Source organism: Phalacrocorax carbo, chromosome 3 (assembly GCF_963921805.1).
Source record: "Phalacrocorax carbo chromosome 3, bPhaCar2.1, whole genome shotgun sequence".
Lineage (NCBI taxonomy): Eukaryota > Metazoa > Chordata > Aves > Suliformes > Phalacrocoracidae > Phalacrocorax > Phalacrocorax carbo.
In genome coordinates, this window is record NC_087515.1 from 113,661,056 (window position 1) to 113,681,567 (window position 20,512).

Sequence of the window (20,512 nt, forward strand, 5' to 3'; positions counted from 1 at the left end):
TTAACATTTGATAGTTAGTCGAAGTATACTTCCTTACTCCACAGTTCAAATCACCGTCTCATCACGTAGCAAAGTCGCGCCCTAACACACAGCATTCAGGATTTTCACACGTTTCACAGCAAACGTTATCCCAAGATGCTGAACCGCCATAAGGCGATCAGGGCTTCTCTTCGGCACAGACCCCTCTCCCCACCAAAACACAACAGCAATGCAAAATATCAAATGGCAAGCGTGCTACCTGGGACAAAGCCAACCACTGAAGGAAAACAACCATCTTTCTGTGTGAAAAGGTGGTTTCTTCATTTCAATGCCCGCCCCCAGCTTCACTGGAGGAGCACCTTCCCCATTTTTACCATGATCTACATCCAAAACATGCTTTCACTTTGCCTTCATTTGTTATTGTAACAGCTCAGCCTGTAGTTTGCATTTTATAGACATGCAGAAAAATAGCATCCAACACTGAAGTCCTATATTCTGGAGCTGGAAGGCAGCAGCACCTATACAAGAAGTCAAAATGACACAAGCCCGCACTCGGTGCGTTTCCCAAGTTGCACAGTGTAGTACTATGCGTTGGAGGAACTAGCGAACCTTCTAGAAAACTGGATTAACTTTCAATCTGTATTTAGGTGTATTTAACCTCTTCGGTGTCAACTGCCCTACTTTATTCGTATTTATGAGTAGAATGTAAGGAATTTAATTTCACAGCACCTGTCTCTCATGGCTGTAGAGTTGCTGGTTAAAACGTTCAGGGATTTATTAGCTTTGTTGTTCTCATTTCTGAGTAGAGGGAGATTTGTTGACACTCTGCAGCTGGGAAAAGAGGACTTGGAGTTCTGATCCAAAACCAAACCAACGCACCGCTCCCCACAGGGGAACGCGAAGTATCCTTTTCAGTGCTGGGGTGAAATGAGCCTAAGCGTGGCATTTGTACGGGACAGTGAATTCACCTAGAAAGCCAATATTGAAATGCCGAAGCGTCACTTTACAGAAGACAGATGAATACACATATCCTTCTAAAGAATTTTACATATTTTCACAAGCTAAAGCCACAGCAAGATCACAGTACTAGGCTAAAGCTATGCTTACATAAACTCTAGAAACTGGAAGGGGCCAATGTAAGTAACTATTGATCAGAATGTTTCTTCTGAAAATTGCTACGGAATCATGGCATCACGGGGATCCAAGCTGACCATCAGCTGCCAGCACCACAGGTAACAGATGTAAAGTTTTCACATTAGTTTGTGTTTGTAGTCACCCAGTGAATTCCAACAAAGACAACCCAACGTGTTTCATTAGACCAACCAATTAGACTATTTAATATTTTTATAAGGTTATTTTATTTCTTTGTTGTACAAAGGCAGAAATGCAACCCACCTCAATAAATCTACATCAGTAACTACCTCGACATGATACAGATATATACAAAAAGCCCAACCATTTAACTTCAGTGTTGACACCATAGCTCACGCAGAGCTGGATGCAAACAATGCAAACAGCATCTACACAGTGTAAGGCATAACTCTCATGATATTTACACCTTGTTCCGTACGGTGAAGGCTTCCGATACACCAGCTCTTTGTTACACTCGTATTTGACAATCCCACTCAATAGCAGTGCAGCCTCAGAACTGAAAAGTGCTTTTCTTTTATTATATACATTCTCATAAGGATTGCCGACCGTTCTGGAAATAGTTTTCAAATCCTCATTTTTAGAAGTAATTAACGGCCTATGTTCTCCACCAGTTAATATTATTTATTAAGCTAGAAATACCGTTTTCCCAAAGCCCTGTAGGTCACATGCAATTATGAAAACAAAGCTCCTAAAAACAACTCTAGGAACTGTCGTCTTGTCTTGGGAAGATAAGCAATCCTGTGAAAGCGCTCAACCAACCCACTGACTGCTCTTTTAAATTTCAAACACTTTGGAACAGTTCAGGTAAGTTTGCAGATCCAAGAGGCTTTGGAAAAGCTCTGTAACACATATTTACATTCTGTATTAGATTTCTGAGTTGTAATTAATCTGTCATCTCAGGTGGTTAGGTTTTCTTCTTCCCTCGGAGATCTCACTTTGAAAGGAAAGCAAAAAAAAAGAATACAATTAGTGTCACCGTAGGAAATATAACTCTGAGTCATTTCACAAAATAAAGTTAAAAAAAAAATCCCTAAGATTAAAAAAATCCACTCTTCCCCTCAACAATAAAGCAGCACTGCTAAAAATAATTTATCTTTTGTGTTTTGAGCTACTGCAATTCCCGCCACATTTGTTTTTAAACCACAGCGTCCTGCAGCACTGCGGCTCCAGAGACACACTATTCCAGCCAATCCTGTTTTAGGAGATCAAAATATTACATCCTCTCATCTGCCTTCCCTCCCTCAGGCAGAGCAAGAAGAGCACGCTCCCTTCTCTCAGGCAGCATCCTAATACTCATGACAACTATTTCAGCGGAGCTGCTGGGCTCTGCAGCGAGGCAGCTGAGAACTGACACACACTGTTCCACCCACAGAGCACAGCACTGACAGGAAACCAGCGAGCAGAGAAAGAAAAGGGGTCAGGGAACAAGAGTGCCTCACGATGCCTGCACGTGCCTGACTCTGACCTCCTGCTGTTGTGAGGTAACAACAGCACCTTCTCTTCCAGGCATTTCCTACACCCCCACACATCTTGGCCTGCAAACGTGCCCAGAAAATTATCCTTTTGCAGTACAGTTTTCAACTTCAGCAGAATGGTACAATCGTCTTTAAAAAAATATTACATGAGGATAAAAGCGTAAATGGAAGACACTACCTTCATCAGGAGGAACTGATGGTTCGATTCCGTAAGTGACAGTATCCACGTCTTCAAAAGTTTTGGCACCTGGCTCCTCTTGTTCCACCTCACATAGATACACATCAATGGGTCCTTTTGTGCTCTTCACATGCACTTCTATGCAATCCTATAAAATAGTGACTTGCATATAAACTGAAGAAGAAATCTTGCACATCAGTTATCTATTTTTGCACATATTTTAAAGCCAGTAGCTTGAGAACAACAAATTTAAAACTGTGTTACTAGTTCTACATAATTATGACTATTACATAGGTTTGTAGACCAACTATTAAGCACCATGAAGCTAGCAAGCTTTCATTTGAGGTGAACACACGCTTGACGAATCTTTGTTTAGTCTTTTTACTGATCTTTAGATATATGACCAAGATTTACTATAGGCTGAGGAAAAGTAACAGAATTTAAAACTTGACAAGTCGATGCCATGGATCAGAAGGCAAATCAGAGCACATAGCAGCTTTAATAATATGGCAGAGCAACTAAACCATATTACTGCTTTCCTTTAGCAGACATTACATTGCAAGGCACAGAGCAAATCAAATTTCATGGGCAACGGAGAGAAGATTCTGTTCTTGCTAAAGTACAGCTTTTTAAATCCTGCCTTCTTTTGCTTCAGGAAGCCTCTGAAATCTTATCTTTTTCATCTCCACAGGATTTTAGCCAACTCCTTTACCAATGAAACCACTGGAGATCTATGCAGTGGACCTAAGTCTTCTGGTTCTATTGATTCATATCTCCTTTTCCTACTGTATCACCTCCCTTTCTGTGCACACAGCAAGGCAAATTTGATGGCTACATGATTAAGAACATTATAATAAAATGTACATGCAAAAGGAAACCAGAATCAAAGCTCCATTTGTTATCTTAAGCTTACTTCCAGAATTTCCCCTCCTTCTCAGCACTACTTTAAAGAGCGGGTTCCTGCTGCAGAGAGACTGGGTGCAGAGGGCAAAGCTACAGCTCTCCTCTACGACCTGAACGGGAGGACGTGCGCTGTACTGTGCAATGAGGACAGGGCACAGCCCCCCGCCCCCATGAAAAACCCACCCTGACATGATCTACTAGAGTGCCAAAACATTTTCTTTTGTCAGCCATACTGTGCATTTCATACTCCAGTATTGCAGTAACAATAGCCATCTACTCATTAAGCAGTAAGACAGCATTTACTTGCTGTTAAGATAATTTTCAAATTATGCTTATTGCTTGCTTTGGTTAGACTTAAAATTTTTGTAGATTTTAGTATATAATCAATAACAGCTCTTTGGAAGTTCCATTATCCTAGTAATTTTCAAACAAACTAATAATGGGAATAAGTAACAATTATTACAGCTGTTCCATTCTCTCTTGCAAAACCAAATAACTGAAGCTCGGACATGTATATTGTTCAATAATTTAGGTAAACAAAAAATACTGAAAATAAATTTTAGACTATTACCCCTACAGCATTGTTTAGTAGAACACAAGAACAATAAATTACCAATATTTGCTATACATGACAGAGAAACTGGAACCAATTACTGATTGCTGCTGCAAAAATCAAATTTGAGAACTTTTGTTCCTTTAAGACAGAAATGTATAAAACTTACTTCTTTAGGAATTGGTATTTCCAGTTTGGTTTCCTCTGGAGCTTTGATTGCAATCACAATCTGTTCTTGAAATGCCTGAATGCTACGGATATCCTGATATGTCACATAAGCTAGTGTATACATTGGTCAAGGATTCTGTAAAGTAATTTGCTAATGGGCAGAAGCAAAGAGTACGATGTCAAGATATGCTGAAGCAGAATACCAACTTAAGGGAACTGGTAAATAGTTCAGCTGAGGTTACTTTAATACAAGCTTTATTAACTGATACTTTTAATACAAGTAGAAAAGCTTTTTTCTTTGTTTCTAGGAAGGAAAAAGCTTTATAATAATTTGAGATATTCAATATTAAAAAACCAAACAAATCTGACAAATGGTTTTCGCAGATGCTGTCATAAGTCTACAAAGCAGAGAGAATGCTCTCCTTGAGAAACCTCTTGCATAGTTATTACAAAACAAAGAAGTAAATAATTTCCCAGAAAACTATGGAGTTATTTTCTTAACCAGAACAGGTAAGGTATAATGAAAAGTTTTACTGATACCATACAGAAAATGGACACGTTTCATTCTGCCAGACAAGGGAGCTAAGTAATATTTATTGTAAACTAAAGCCAAACCCCAATGTTTATGTCATATTAAAATACATCCCTCTTCTGTTATCAAAACCCATCTGAAAGACAAGACAGCATTGGAACCCCCCCCTCGAGAGACAGAACAGCATTAGGACACAATCAGCGTACCGTTACATCTGCTTGGTGACAGGCCACTGGGACTGTTTTGGGTCCTCTTTCTCACCTCGCTAAGCAACTGAATATCTCACTGGTAGGTCAAGACCTGCCCCTGAGACACCTTTACTCTATAATGGAGAGAACAAGGTGATGGTCAGGGCACTAAGACTGTTGCTGCACCTCAGTGGGGCGGTGCGGTGGAAAGGTGCACTAGTACTCCCCTGAGAAGAGGGTAGATTGCACATGATACTGCAAAGCAGGACACAGGACTGGCATACACTAATAGAAAATAACCAATAAGTTTTCTGTTATAAGCCACATTATCAAGTATTGCTAAACACTTGTTACTAGCTACCTCAGTACTTGTAACCAAAACCACATGTTAAAGTAAGGCAAGAGTTAAAAGGATATTTCGCATTTTCTCTGTCATCTGTTAGTTCAAATAACTGATGAGCACAATTCTTGATTAATTCATCCAGAGCTGCTTCCATGGCTGACAAGTCTGAAACTTCATCTTTAAGGTGTTGGTCCTCTGGTGCAACTTGGTCAGAATTAGAACCTCTAGAAGAATATGAAAGTTGTCTAGTATGTTTATATAAGAACCTGTTTATTGAACACGAAGTGTACTAATAGAAAACAACAAGGAACTCTGCATCCTTTCCTCTGCTGAAATACCTTTCATTGTGTTTTCGCACTTGATACTTAATATACTAATTCAGACAGCTGAAGGGTACAGAAGAAGTCAAAATATTTTTATCTATTAAAAGTAATTAGATACTCTTAAAAGTACTCTCAAACTTACAAATATTACTCAACATTGTTGGGTTTTATTGTTTCAGAAATTAGTTGCAAAAAAGTTTCAAAGCCAACTCACACCCACTGGATAAGATTCTTAGATCTTTTCTGAATTAAGTGGATTCCATCCAATACATTGGTGATGTCATAAACTCTTCGTTTTCGTACTCCAAGTGTTGTTGCTACTTCATTTAAATCAAGGACACCATGTGGAGCTGTTTTGACAAGATCCATGAATTTTCGGGTCAAATAAACCAAAGATGCATCAAACCGAGGCTTTTTGACCTTTAGAGTTCCTGTAAAGTTTTGATAAAATATTTAGGGTAAACTACCACACAACTATGAAATGTTCCTCAAAAAAACAATAATAATGAACTAACAGTGAAGATGCACTTGTCATTAATGCTGACATAACAATGGCATCATACAAAGTCTATTAATTATGTATACCTTCATTTGTTTGCAATGATTGTATCTTAATAGCAAGCATGCATCTTCATGCTTTCAACATCCATGACTTCAGACTGCTAGTACGGGCATTAGTAGCCATGTAACTGTAGGTTCTGTAGGAGCTCAGACTACTGAGCGAATACCAATGACACCTTCAGTTAACTATAGATAGTGTCAGGGCACTGCCCCAGAACTGCAGCTCTGTCATCCGCTCCATGACACTGTTGAAATGTTTCCTCGCACCCTTTTGGCCCAGATTAACCAGCAGATCTCCCAGATAACATTTAAGCATGGTACAGGAGTTACGCTGGTTTCAGGGACTGTTTCAGCCTGGACATGACCAATCTGTTCTGGAGTCTGAAAACTTAGTATACAAACTGTGGCTGTACTATTTGGCCTCAGGGCAAAAGAATCATAGAAACATTAAGGTTGGAAAAGACCTGTAGGATCATCAAGTCCAACCATCGACCCAACACCACCATGCCTCCTAAACCATGCCCTGAAGTGCCATGTCTTCAGACCTTTTAAATACCTCCAGGGATGGTGACTCCACCACCTCTCTGGGCAGCCTGTTCCAATGCTTGACCACTCTTTCAGTGAAGACATTTTTCCTAATATCCAATCTAAACCTGCCCTGATGCAGCTCGAAGCCATTTCCTCTTGTCCTATCACTACTAACTTGGGAGAAGAGACCAACACTCACTTTGCTACAACCTCCTTTCAGGTAGTTGGCAAGAACAATAAGGTCTCCCCTCAGCCTCCTCTTCTCCAGGCTAAACAACCTGTGACCAAAGCACAGGACCCAGCACTTGGCCTTGTTGAACCTCAAATAACTGACCTCCGCTCATCGATCCAGCCTGTCCAGGTCCCTCTGCAGAGCCCTCCTACCCTCAAGCAGATCAACATTCACACCGAACTTGCTGTTGTCTGCAAACTTACCAAGGGTGCACTCGGTCGCCTCGTCCAGATCATTGATAAAGACGTTAAACAAGACTGGCCCCAAAACTGAGCCCTGGGGAATCCCACTTGTGACCAGCTGCCAACTGGATTTAGTTCCATTCACCACAACTCTCTGGGCTCGGCCATCCAGATAGATTTTTACCCTGAGAAGAGTGCACCTATCTAAGCCATGAGCCGCCAGCTACTCTAGGAGGATGCTGTGGGAGACTGTGTCAAAGGCTTTACTAAAGTCCAGGTACACAACATCCACAGCCTTTCCCTCATCCACTAGGTGGGTCACCTGGTCATAGAAGGAGATCAGGCTGGTCAGGCAGGACCTGCCTTTCATGAAGCCATGCTGGCTGGGCCTGATACTCTGGTTGTCCTGCACATGCCTGCTGAGCTCACTCAAGACGAGCCGCTCCATAACCTTCCCCAGTACCGAGGTCAGGCTGACCGGCCTGTAATTCCCTGGATCCTCCTTCCAGCCCTTCTTGTAGATGGGCGTCACATCAGCAAGCCTCCAGTTGTCTGGGACCTCCCCTGTTAACCAGGACTGCTAGTAAATGATGGAGAGTGGCTTGGTGAGCTCCTCTGTCAGCTCCTTCAGTACTCTCCCATCCAGCCCCATAGACTTGTGAGTGTCCAGGTGGAGCAGCAGGTTGTAAACGGCTTCCTCCTAGATTATGGGGGGGTTTATTCTGTGATCCATCCCTGCCATCCAGCTCAGGGGGCTGAATACACTGGGGTAACTGGTCTGGCAGTTAGACTGAGGCAAAGGCACTAGAAGTACTAAACCTCAGCCTTTTCCTCATCGGCAATGTTCCCCTCTGCATCCAATAGAGGATGGAGATTCTCTTTGGTTCTCTTTTTGTTGTTAACAAAATGTAACAAATATATTATCCCTTACAGCAGTGGCCAGGTTGTTCTAGCTGGGCTTTTGCTTGCCTAATTTTCTCCCCGCAAGACCTAGCAAAGTCTCTGTACTCTTCTTGCATTGCTTGCCCCTTCTTTCCAAAAGCAGTACTCTTTTTGGCGATGCCATTGTTTAATTTGCTAATGCAACAAAGATCTACAGATACCAGGACACCACAGGTTTAAAGAGAGATCCCTGTGCTATGTGTATCCATTACCAGCATATTCGCAGAAACAGCAGAAAAGTTACTGATGAAAGGCTTGTTATTTCTGTATGCACAAAGCATTAAAAAAAAGCATTTTTAAAGCACAAAAGAGACACGGTACACATGCACTCATCTGATGCTTGAGTCAATGAAATACTGTCAGGTCCTGCTCTTACTTTTTTCTCCTGCAAAGCAAACCAGGTATTTTGTATCTGATCAAACTGTGTCACTGAGTAACATTCTCTTATGAGGAAAGGCTGAGACTTGGGTTTGTTCAGTCTGGAGAAGACTGAGGGGGGATTTTACCAATGCCCATAAATATCTAAAGGGTGGGTGTCAAGAGGATGGGGCTGGACTCTTTTCAGTGGAGCCCAACGACAGGACAAGGGGCAATGGGCAAAAGTTGGTACATGGGAAGTTCCACCTCAATATGAGAAAAAACTTCTTTCCTGTGAGGGTGCCAGAGCAGTGGCACAGGCTGCCCAGGGAGGCTGTGGAGTCTCCTTCCCTGGAGACATTCAAAACCCGCCTGGATGCGGTGCTGTGCCCCCTGCTCTGGGTGTGCCTGCTCAAGCAGGGGGTTTGACAAGGTGATCTCTGGAGGTCCCTTCCAACCCCTGCCATTCTGTGATTCCAGTCTAATGCTTCAAGAAAACGTGTGTCCATGAGTGTTTGTGCAGATGGGGGTGTGTGTAAGGAAACCTCCCCAGGAAACACTCTACTTCAAACTTCAGTACTTTTCCCAGGATGAATGAGAGGGGGAATTTTACTTGTAGTACATCATACCCGTTCTATGGCTGCAAGACTGTGCACTCTTTAACACAAAGTGACAGGTTGAATAACTGAGTTTTGAACTGTGTTGCTGCAAGATGTGTAAGGCTATTCAATTGGTGAGAAAAACCAAAAAACTAATGCAAATTCACTCAAACTTGTATTTACATTTGTTAATACCAATTGAGAACTAATATTTGCCAGCATGATGTTCCAGTTTTCTCTAACTCAGTTTTCCCATAAGCTATTTTCTTTATAGCAGTAGGAAAGTATACTTGCAGCAGATTTAGAGAGGAAAAACTATGAAGAACATGTTGCTTCATATTTGTTATATCATTCAGTGCACAGCATCCCTCCTGTTCTGCCTATATTAGGTACATAACAATTTCTCATTTGTTTACAGCATGTATTCAGCATTGTAAAAAAAGCATGAAATACTTCAATAATAATCTTCAGACAAGGAATACAGCAACTTACTTCTCACAAACTGTACATCATCGTCCACATTCACGTTGATCATTGGTGGCTGGGGAAAAAACAACAAAGAAATATAACTGACATAAAATGCTGTCTACACAGGAAGCTTCTCCAGAAGAAATCCCCAAATCAACTCTAGATGCTACAGCTGACAACTCAACAGATATTATGGTGAAGGAGTGTCACTGGATAGGAGGGATACATACTCATTAATTCCCATCAGAATTTTCAGCCTGTAATCTCAGCACCTCCCCCTCTGTCTTGGAAAGCAGGAAACACCACTCAACTCCCTAACACTCGGGGAACATTCACATACTAACAGACACCCGTATAAGCTCTGTAAATACAAGCTTCAGCTATTCCATGTAACAGCTCACATACAGAAGATACACTGCTATTACACAGAATTACAATTATTTTGTAGTAGACTTCCAGACTGGCAGAGTCTGCTCGGGTCAAGAAACTGAAATGATGCGCCTAAGTAGGTACTTTACCCCTCACCCCAATTTAACAAAAGGAGGATTTTCAAATTCAGACTCATTCCAGTTGGAAGAGACCTGAGAAGATCTCTGGTCCAACCTCCAGCTCCAAACAGGAACAGCCACTAGATCACAGCAGCTTACTCTGGGCTTTATCCAAGTGGGTCATGAAAATTTCAAGGGATGGAGGCTACACCTCTCAGGGCATCCCATTCCACTGCTTGCCTGTCCTCTAAACTACATTCAGTTGCAACCTCTTTTCCCTCTTTTGTCTCAATTCACAGCTATTTCCTTTCAGCCTCCCATAGTGCACGGCTGTGAAGTGTCTGGCACCAGCCTGTTAACTTCCCTGCAAGTACTGAAGGGCTGCTGTGGCTTAATGAGCTCTCTCAGCAGTATATCAACAGCCTTCCTGTACTGGTGGGCCTCAGATGGACACAGCATTCCAGGAGCAGCCTAATATGTGCCAAGTAGGGAAGAAGAATCACTTCCCTTGATTTGCTGGCTATGCTCCTGCTCATGCAGCCTCGTACACCTCAACACCAGGGCACCGTGCTGGCACACGTTTAGCCCACTGTCTGTTGGGACTTCCAGGTCCTTTCAGCTGGGTGGTCCCCCCCGCCACTCAGTGCCCAGCCGGTACCACCGCAGCAAACCGGCCCAGGCACAGGACTTGGCACCTGAATTTTCAGCTTCCTTGGCTGAAGTTTGAGGTGTCTGATGAGCAATTTCTCCAGCCTATTCCTAGCTGTCTATGGCACATTCCCACGCATAAGCATCATGAGGGTGCATCCCACACCCTCCTCCTATCAACAGGACAGGTCCTAGGACAGACCCCTGAGGAACTCCACTTGTAATCCACTTTCAGGTAAAGTATGAACCACTAACCACTTCTCTTTGAGCCTGATGATCCAGCCAGGTTTTTTTACTCAGCTATTAGTTTACAGGAGGATGCTGCAGGACACTGTTTCAGAAGTCCTGCTAAAGCTAGCATAGATGGCATCCAAGGCTTTGGACCTACAGATCTAGTCATTTCACCACCAAAGGTAATCAGTCTGCAAGTATAAGTCATATTGATTATTCCCAATCGTTGCCTTCTTCATGTGCCTAGAAACAGCTTCCAAGAGAACCTGCTTCATGATTTTCCAAGGGACTGAAGTGAGGCTAACTAAACTGTAGCTGACCTCCACATCCTCTTAAAGATAAGAGATCAACCTCACAATGACATCAGCTGGCTCTCTCAGCCCTCTCAGGATGTACCCCAGGTGGGTCCTTTGGACTTGTATGGGTTGGCATTTCTCAGGAGATTCCCAGGTTGACACTTTTCTTCTCTTTGAATCCTGTCTCTTAGACACAAACCCTAGGGGACATCAACTCTGAAGACTCATGCAAGAAGACCAAGTACTTCAGCCTTACCTGTGTCTGCTCTTCCTAAATCACCATACCTACATGGTCAACTTTTTTTTTAATCCTTCTCCTTCCTTCCACCTCCTGCGTATGTTCTTTTTGTGCCCCACCAGTGAGGACATGGCTATGCCCATCCCTCAACACATTTACTTGTTTCCATGAGTATCAGGACAGAACATCACTGTGGTTGTACAATGTCCTTACAGACCTCCACCTTTTCATCTCCTCTAACTTTCAAAGTTGCCTCCCTCAACATCTCAGCTACTTGTAGCCTGAATAAACTGGAGTCCAGGTTCTGTACTCCGCTACTTGCCTTCCTCACTATACCCAGGGTCCTGAACTCCACTATTCCACAGCTGTTATAGCAGAGACTGATGCTAATTACCACATCCTTAACTTCCCTGCTTATGAGAAGCAGATTCAGGAAAGCATCACCCCTGGCTGATTCATCTGAACACCTACATAAGCAGCTGTGCCCAACACCCATTGTTTCTTACAATCATCACCTCCAGTAACAAGAACTTTCCAATTACCAGTGTAAAACCTTACGTAAACTTTGTTATGGCTTTAAGACAATACCACTATGTAACGTTTAGCCCAGCAGCTAAGGTTAATAAAAATAAGCATTTTTAAGAAGTATCACAGAGTTAGAAGCAGGCCCGGTTTTTGTTAGTTACCTCATAACATTACTAAAAGTAGCAGGGGAAGCTGCATATAAGAAGATCAGCTGAATATCACAGATGTCCAGAAGAGAACGGAATACACAGTTGTAGCCTGTTTTTCTCAGGCATAGATTCAGAGGCTGTAGGCTACGCGGCTAAGGAAATCACCCCATTGCACTCTAACATCACTACACTTTCCCTCCCCGGGCAGCCTGCTAAAACGCTGCGAAGGAGGGTCGCACCACAAGGCCCCTTCCCCGCACGGCCCCGGCGAGGCCTGCCTCACCCCTCCCACTCGGGCAGCCCCCGCCGGACAGACGAGAGGAGCGACTTTGGAGAACCTCCTTGAAACCACCCTGCCTCGGGCGTGAAGCCTCTCGGCGCCGTCCCGCCCCCCCCCTCCCCTAGCCCCCCTCCCCTCCTCTACCCCACCTCCCCTCGCCCCCCTCCCCTACCTCCCCTCCCCTCCCCGCCCGCCGTGTACCTCACTCACACGCAGCGTGTCCGGCCGCAGCGGCCTCAGGCGCTCCCACTTGGCGGGACTGGCCATGGCCGCCCGCCCGCTCCTCCTCCTCCTGCCTCTGGCCGTGCTGGCGCCACAGGAGGCCTCTCCCGACCCGGGGAGAGGCGGCGGAGGGAGGGCGCTCAGAGGCCTTCGCGGGCAGCCTGCGAGCCCATGTCGGAAAAAAGGGGCTGCCACCCCACCCCGCCTCCGGGAGGAGGCGGCGGCAGGGCCCCCCGTCCGCTACGGCCGCCTTTCCCGTCCTCTTCCCTCCTCTCAGCACCAGGCGGGCGGCTGGGCGGGAGAGCGGAGCCCCCGCCCCTCCCCGAGCCGCGGCGCCACCGAAGGTGAGGAGGAGGAGGAGCAGCAGCAGTAGCCTTCCTTCCCCCCAGGGTTCAGCGGGGCGGCCGCTTCCCTTACCCACCGGCCCCTGCGGCCGCCTTGCCCGTCCCGCCCCGCCCCGCCCCTCAGCGTGGCGCGAAGGTGTCTCCTCAGAGGCAGCCGGTCCTCGGAACGGCGGGAGGAAAGAGACTTCTCGAATTGCCTGGAATGGCATTTCCTTCGCTCTCATCAGCCTCCTACAGCGGCGGGGAAAAGGATCTACTCGCCCCCTTCCTCCTCGTATTGCTGGCGGGGTGCAGCCGGCAAGGGGAGCTCTCTCAAGCACGGCAGCGGGCTAAAGGGGGTTAATACGAGGTGTTCAGCATGATGGAGGAGAGAGCGCCCTGCCCAAGCACCGTCCTGTTAAATAGGCCTGAGAATAATTAGTGTTCCTTTATTGCAGGAATAATCTTCTGTCATAACTTGCTAGTATGAGAAGGTCAAAGCTGCGTACGTTGTTCACTGTAGCCAGCAGGATCCCATGGCTGTGTGAAGAATAAGTTAATTAGGAGAGGTTTGTGAGTGAAGGGCTAGGTATGTTCCTCTACAGCCGGAGAGAAGCCGACGTGCGGCTTGTCTGAACTGGGCCAGCCCATTTGCCCCCCAGCAAGAGGTCCCAGATCCTTTCCCAAATCCCAGCTTCATTGCTCCTGCTCTTTCTTCTGCACTTCCGACAACGTTTTATGAGCACTGACTGTTGCCTTGCTTGTTTGTCAGCGTCAGCAGTAATCTCAAAATTTCCGATTTAGTAGGTAACTTCTGTTTGTCAGACAAAACCTTTTATTTAAAACACAACTCCTTAGGGAGCTGATCTGTTGATTGGTTGCTCTTTATGGCACTTATCTGTCCTCTACCATATGGTACAAAAGAGAAGTCTGTCATGGAGTTCTTTTGCTTAAAGAATTTGTGAACTATTTTGCTTCCCCCACCTACACCTTAGGTGAAATTTCCAGCCACTTCCCTTCCCCACCCTCAGGGCAGGTGCTCTGGAGAAATGCGAATTTCATTGGATGTTGTGTAAAACTGCCAGTCTGTATGAGGCATTCAAAGCCATGAAGAACTTCATTTGTCATATGCCAGACTGGACAGGTCAAATAACATTCTTATTTTGAAAAAATACTGAATTCATTTTAATTTACTAGCTGTTTCATATCTCTTCAGGTTAGACATTCTTTTGGAGTAGCTTATGTCACAACTGGTATATGAGATGCCTTGGTAGAGGATGGAGTTTTCTTCATAGTAACCGGTTTTCAGTCAATTACTTGCATGGTAATAATCGTCCTTGTAGAGCTGTGTAGAACTAAGGTGAGTTATTCTCATGCTCTAATCAATTTATAATTAAAAAAGGGGGGAAAAATATGTTACGGTCCTCAAAAGCATGATGTCTGTGTTTCAGGAGACATGAGGCCTTGAGTTGTACAGTTAAAGATGTGCAAATGTTGTTTGTCAGTATTCTACAGAGAGCTTAGACTGCTGCAGATGCAACAGGTTGACCTGCCATGGAAGCAACATATCACTGAAACGTAAAAACGCTCATTTTCTTATGGGCAACATGATCTTTAATAACTATTCTGTGATGATAAATGTAGTCCCATAAGGAATGAATATTTTCCCCCTTTGTTATACCTTTAACTGGAAGTTGTGTCTTACCTTTATAGTCACAGATTGTATAAACCCCCTGTGATAAAGCAGGTTTTTTCCAGCTGGAACAGTAAAATGGTTTGGAACAGATGTGTTGGACCGCTTTAGTTTGGGGTGCTATAAGGAATGTGCCATGCAGTATAAAAATCATTGAATAGGATTTTGGTGATTGTTGGGTAGTCAGATGTTAGGAGGACAGATAACGACTCATAATTGGAGGATTACAATACATGAATTTCTGTATTAACCCATGTGGAAAACATTGGATCAACATTTAGCTACGCTGTTCTAGCCAGAAGATCAAATTCTGTTGTTCCTGTGCTTCTCTGTCCTTGGCTGCTGACGTATCTAACTGAGCAAAGAAAAACCCCACATAGATTCAGATTCAAGAAGGCTTTTCTATATTTACACGAAAATTATAAAGCCTAATTCTTTTTGAAACTGAAAATTAGATTTTGACATAACTGACTGGACTATCAGGAGTTTTGGCTGTGGTGTTCTGTTGATCAAAGAGTTTGATTCTAATGAGTAATTTACATTTTGTAAAGCTGATAATTAAATTTCTCCCACATTCTTTATTACTCTTCTAGATGAAAATGTAAATTATACCCCATTTACTTTTATTACATATGAAAATGGCTGTGCATTCTTTTTAATATCTTACAGATCTAAATCGTGCGAGGCATGATTCTTAAAATGAAAGACCTGTTTGTTTATCTGAAATGGTTTTCTTCGATTGCATTGATTCTTAATCTGCCACCAGGGGGCAATAATTCCATTTCCTAAATCTGATCTTTCAACATTAATACCTACTAGAAGAGAGGTTTCGTTAAAATTTTTGAGGGACTACATGTGAAAGCCAAAACATAATTTTCTTAGAAATGCTTCATTTGCATGTTTTAATGCTAATTACGTTAATATTTTAATATTTTACTCTGCTCTACTTAGGCACGTAGGTTCTACTTGTATTTTGAGTGGCTGAAATTAGACCACTTTGTAAAAGTTTCTACTGGTGAACCTCATGCAACACTGTAATGGTGCAAGGTTTGGATTTAATGCAAAATAGGAATTTTTGTGGGTTTTTTATAGTGCCATTGTAATATTTTAGAATTTGTTTTGAATGCCATTACTTTCCTATTCTTCTACTTTTTGTTACACTAATGTCCTATTAATGTTTACTAGCCTATATATGTAGTCCTGAATTTGGAAATTATATCACCTGACAGGTACCTTTATATCCTTATATGATATGTATTTATTTTATTTATGTGCATAGTAGTTCCAACATACTGCAGCTAAAGCCAAGGCCGCCTTCAGTAAAGATCTGTACAATTCTGTATCACATACAATCTTCCCTTTAATGACAATAATCTTGTAACTGGATCTTCCATTATGTGCATATGTATTGTTGCAAAGATGAGCCTGAGGAAATATCTTCCTGCAAAAGTACAAAATAATGAAAGACAGAAATAGCTGTAAGTATCTGTTTAAACTACATAGAATCTTCCAGATTTTTGTATATTACTGCCTGGATACTCTCTAGCCTCTCAAAGGTCCTGCTAAGGTCCTCACCTCTGCATAACGATTAGGCAGGAAGGTGTGGAACACTACTATGTAAATTTTTATGCTTTAAAATGTAATGATTTAAATCTGTTTCTGGTAATAACACGGTCTTTCTTGATGTGCTCAGCTCGACCTGTCTGAAAAAATTTATTCCTGTACACATGGTGAATAGTCATCCATTAACTTAAGATGGCAAATCTCATATTTCTTCACTTTATTGTATGAGTATGAGGAGGATCAAGTCAGTTAATCAGATCTGAACAGCACAGTGCTAACCAGCGTTCTCTTTTGTGATGTCTGGAATTGCACATCTGAAATAAAATTAAAAGTCATGGATGTGGTATCATGCTGGCGACGTATATAAACTGAAGCCCCTACTTTTTGTACCTGTAATCCAGAAAAGAAATTATATAGATGGAAAAAGTACCTTTAAGGTGACATTAGGGTTATGTGAATAGCAAGTGCTTGCTGCATACAAACACTGGTGCATTTTATTGAAAAGATTTGGTGAATAATGTGTTCTTGGTAAGGTTTTGCAACTTGGCAGCAAGTCATCTCCCATCTGAAAGAGTCTGAAGGTTTCTAGGCAAAGGTTGCTGGAAATTTTCATCCATGCTAAGGGGTTTATAAACAGAAGAAGATTCCTGTTGCAAAAGGGCAGTATTATATTTGTTGTTTGTATCTTTTGAGTTGCAGAGGAGGTGCAGAACTGCCTGATGTATTTCATTTTGTCAGCTTTAAATGTATGGAAAAGTTGAAGTACGTCCTCACGGGTGGTTATCTTTATATCTTGAGTTTCAAAGTATCTTTGAAGTTACTTTTTTTTACTTTAGGTGAAGATTTCCTCATTGCGTTTTTTATTTCATTATATTAAAAAGTGTTTTGTAGCACCTACTTGGAATTAGAGTAACTTGCTCTTATGTGTGCACTGAGGCTTATGATCTAGCACATTTGCTGATGGCGGGGTTGTCTCTAGGTGCATAAAAGTAATTCTGGCCTAACAGGGAAGTGTTTGGGTTGGCCGCTGCAATCCCTTCCTCCAGTTTCTCACTCTGCCTTACAGCAGTGAGACCATGAAATGACTGAGAGATGTTGGGGCACCTGTTCAGCCCTGAGGGAAGGGTAGAGGGGAAAGAGATTCTGCGATGGTGGGTTACCTGCCACTGGGAGGCACACTGTAGAAGGGTGCTGGAAAAGCAGAAAACACTGGGGAAACGCAGGTAGTCATTTCCATTTTGGAGGCATCTGTGTTCCAACTATCCGTGCTGTGCTTGTCCAGCCCCAGCGCTCCTGTGTTTTGCCATTGGGAGAAACACCCTTGTGAGCACGTCCCAGCCCTCCAGCAAGGTTAGATTACCTCCAGCCCTGGAGCGTTAAAGCTAAGCAGACTTTTCTACCCCTTTTCTTATCCTTCCCTTCCTCTCACTTTGCTGCCACAAGCAAAATAGAAAGTAGCTATTTCCACTGGTAGAATAAAATAATTACTGACTGTGGAATGGCAAAATTCAATTTTGCCTACAATGTTGAGGAACCTTGAGGTGGTTCTTATCAGAAGGCATATTCTAAGAAATAATTATAAATTATTTTACCATAAATGTCACATTTATCTGAAGATGAAACCTAGCAAAGCAAAAAAAAAAAAAAAAGTCTAGTCTTCTTTATTGCACCAAATGGAATAACCATAATCCTATTCCTCTCATTTAACAACAAAAAAAAGTTTTTCTAACTATATTTCTTGATCTAACAGAGGTGATATCTCTCTTTACAAGTTTGCTTTTACTTTGTATTCTGATACCATGTCTTTGCACTTGACTCTGGAACAGCTGGAGTAACTTCTGCTACTTGTAGCCATCATTCTAGCTGCGGTGACACACTCAGTTTCTTAGATGCATTCATTTATAGCCATATTTATTTACCTTTTCCAGGAATAATCAGACTGGCATGTTACCTAACTAAAATGCAGGCATATGCTTTAAGTTTTGGTTACCTTTAGTCACATGCATGAGCGTGCCTGTATTTTCGCCATGTAATAAGCATGCCATATGACTACAAGGTTGGGACATTAATTTTCTTACTCTCGCAGTGAAGTATTATGGTGATTGTTGTTGCTGGGTTTTTTGTTTCCTTTTTTTTTTTTTAATGATTGGGTGTGTATCCATCTTTCACTAGAAAACAACTGCGTTTTGGTTATGAGTGTTATTGAAGATGAGAAGGAGGCAAACTCTGTATCCTAGAAAGAGAGGGAAAGAAAAAACTATGGGCCAAGTTAATTGTTCTGGTAGGCTGGATCACTCCATAGACTGCCTATTGAGTACCTGGGATTCATAGGATCAAAGGAGTGATTTTGAAGAGACAAGTTAAGAATTTCATGCAACATGTAGACGTAAAAACTGGACAGGATTTCTTTCCTCTGATAATGATTAGAATATTTTAAGTAGCTGTGAAGTGCCTTGCGTGGTTTCTGTAAGGATATCAAAGATTATTTGGTTCCTAGCATTTCAACATCAGCTGAGTTTTGTTGTAATTAGGAAAGTGGTGATTAAGTGGTAACTTCATTGTTTAATAAGAATCTGATGCTTAGTGTCATTTATAGTACATGAATAAGTCTAGTGCTAACTTCAGAATGCACAATGCAGATTTTTCAATTCCAATAGATATTTACATTATGTACGATTTGATTATTTCCTCATTCTTGTAAATACCTAAATATACAAGAAGTCTACAAGTGTAGGCTTAACACGATGTCAAACTGATGTTTTCTTCTTTATTCTCTATTCTATTCCTAACACTGTATATCGCTTTTTGACAAGTAGTGAGCACTGAGCTGATGTTTTCTGAAAACTGTCTGCTCAAAGACCTCTCTACTAAGTGGGTAAGAGTCTGTCATTATGCACATACAGTTAGCAGCTCCAGCAAGAGCAGGAAAGAAAGAGCATCAAAAGGTGGTTTTGGAAGCAACATCCCTCCATTCTCTCTGTTCTGAGTTACTTCCTTGACCTTGGACAAAAGGAGGTAGCAAGGAGGAAGTGTCTTTGGGATTGCCTGGTTCTGTTGCTGCTGCTGTTGGCTGAAGCACTGGCAGAAACATTGATTGAAAGAGTTGTCTGCTGTGAGGGCAAAGGATTGTGCTTCGTGCCACTAGCACGTCTTGCCCTGGTATGCTCCTGTACTGGACAGACTGAGCGCAGCTGGGCGCAGCGTTAGTTCCCTGACTGGTGCTGGTGGCTGCTGCCTTCTGCCTGAGCAGCCTCATACCATTTTTTCTTCACCCATTCTCTGGGTAGGTAGCTCTGGCCAGCTGCTTTTGCTCTTCCACTGATCTCCAAATCTCTATAGACTACCCATACTGTCAGCATCTCGCCTCTCACTTCTTGGCTGATGTACTTGCTAAGACACTCTCCATGATATTTGAAAAGTCACGGCTGTCAGGTGAAGCTCCTGATGACTGGAAAGAGGGAAACTTTGCACCCATTTTCAAAAAGGGTAGAAAGGAGGTCCCTGGGAACTACTGACCTGTCAGCCTCTCTTCTGTGCCTGGGAAGGTCATGGAACAGATCCTCCTAGAAGCTATGCTAAGGCACATGGAGGACGGGGAGGTGTTCCAAGGCAGCCAGCACGGCTTCACCAAGGGCAAGTCCTGCCTGACCAACATAGTGGCTTTCTATGATGGAGTGACTACATCAGTGGGTAAGGGATGAGATACGGATGTCATCTGTCTGGACTTCTGTAAGGCCTTCGATACGGTCCCCCACAGCATCCTTTTCTCTAAACTGGGGAGATACAAATTTGATGGGTGGACTGTTCAGTGAATGAAGAATTGATTGGATTGTTGTATCCAGAGGGTAGTGGTCAATGGCTTGATGTCCAGATGGAGACCAGTGATGAGTGGTGCCTCTCAGGGGTCCGTGCTGGGACCAGTACTGTTTAGTGTCTTCATCGATGACAGTGGGATCAAGTGCACCCTCAGCAAGTTTGCAGATGACACCAAGCTGAGCAGTGCAGTTGACACACCTGAGGGATGGGATGTCATCCAGAGAGATCTAGACAAGCTGGAGAGGTGGGCCTGTGAGAACCTCATGAGGTTCAACAAGGCCAAGTGCAAGGTCCTACACCTGGGTCAGGGCAACCCCCGATATCAATACAGGCTGGGGGATGAAGGGATTGAGAGCAGCCCTGTGGAGAAGTGTACT

The 20,512-nt window shown here is 43.1% G+C and overlaps 1 protein-coding gene and 1 long non-coding RNA gene across 4 annotated transcripts; one reads left to right on the plus strand and one right to left on the minus strand.

The window, feature by feature from the left end:
- Positions 1-1,313: 1,313 nt before the first annotated feature.
- Positions 1,314-13,150, minus strand: E2F6 (E2F transcription factor 6). Of its 3 annotated transcripts, none has more exons than XM_064448048.1 (7): positions 12,720-13,150; positions 9,688-9,736; positions 6,015-6,225; positions 5,545-5,695; positions 4,410-4,523; positions 2,785-2,932; positions 1,314-2,065 (listed from the first exon to the last, which is right to left on the minus strand). In XM_064448048.1, exons 1-7 carry the CDS (start codon positions 12,783-12,785, stop codon positions 2,028-2,030), a joined length of 777 nt encoding a protein of 258 aa, XP_064304118.1. In that variant the 5' UTR covers positions 12,786-13,150; the 3' UTR covers positions 1,314-2,027. The 3 variants fall into 3 exon arrangements, with proteins under 3 accessions (XP_064304118.1, XP_064304119.1, XP_064304117.1); XM_064448049.1 differs by having other exon boundaries at positions 6,009-6,225; positions 12,729-13,149; XM_064448047.1 differs by having other exon boundaries at positions 6,009-6,225; positions 12,720-13,148.
- Positions 13,151-13,173: 23 nt separating this feature from the next.
- Positions 13,174-16,002, plus strand: LOC135312678 (uncharacterized). Its single transcript, XR_010372369.1, has 2 exons — positions 13,174-14,423; positions 14,515-16,002. It is a non-coding gene; the product is annotated as an uncharacterized LOC135312678 (long non-coding RNA).
- Positions 16,003-20,512: the final 4,510 nt, after the last annotated feature.

What these genes read in the sequence shown, in the direction of transcription:
- E2F6 (XM_064448047.1), bottom strand. Translation starts at nt 12,785, where the DNA reads ATGGCCAGTCCCGCCAAGTGGGAGCGCCTGAGGCCGCTGCGGCCGGAC. An exon ending in AAATACCAATTCCTAAAGAA is followed by an intron (nt 2,933 to 4,409) that starts GTAAGTTTTATA and finishes ACTATTTTATAG; the next exon opens with GATTGCATAGAAGTGCATGT. An exon ending in ATCAGTTCCTCCTGATGAAG is followed by an intron (nt 2,066 to 2,784) that starts GTAGTGTCTTCC and finishes TTCCTTTCAAAG; the next exon opens with TGAGATCTCCGAGGGAAGAA.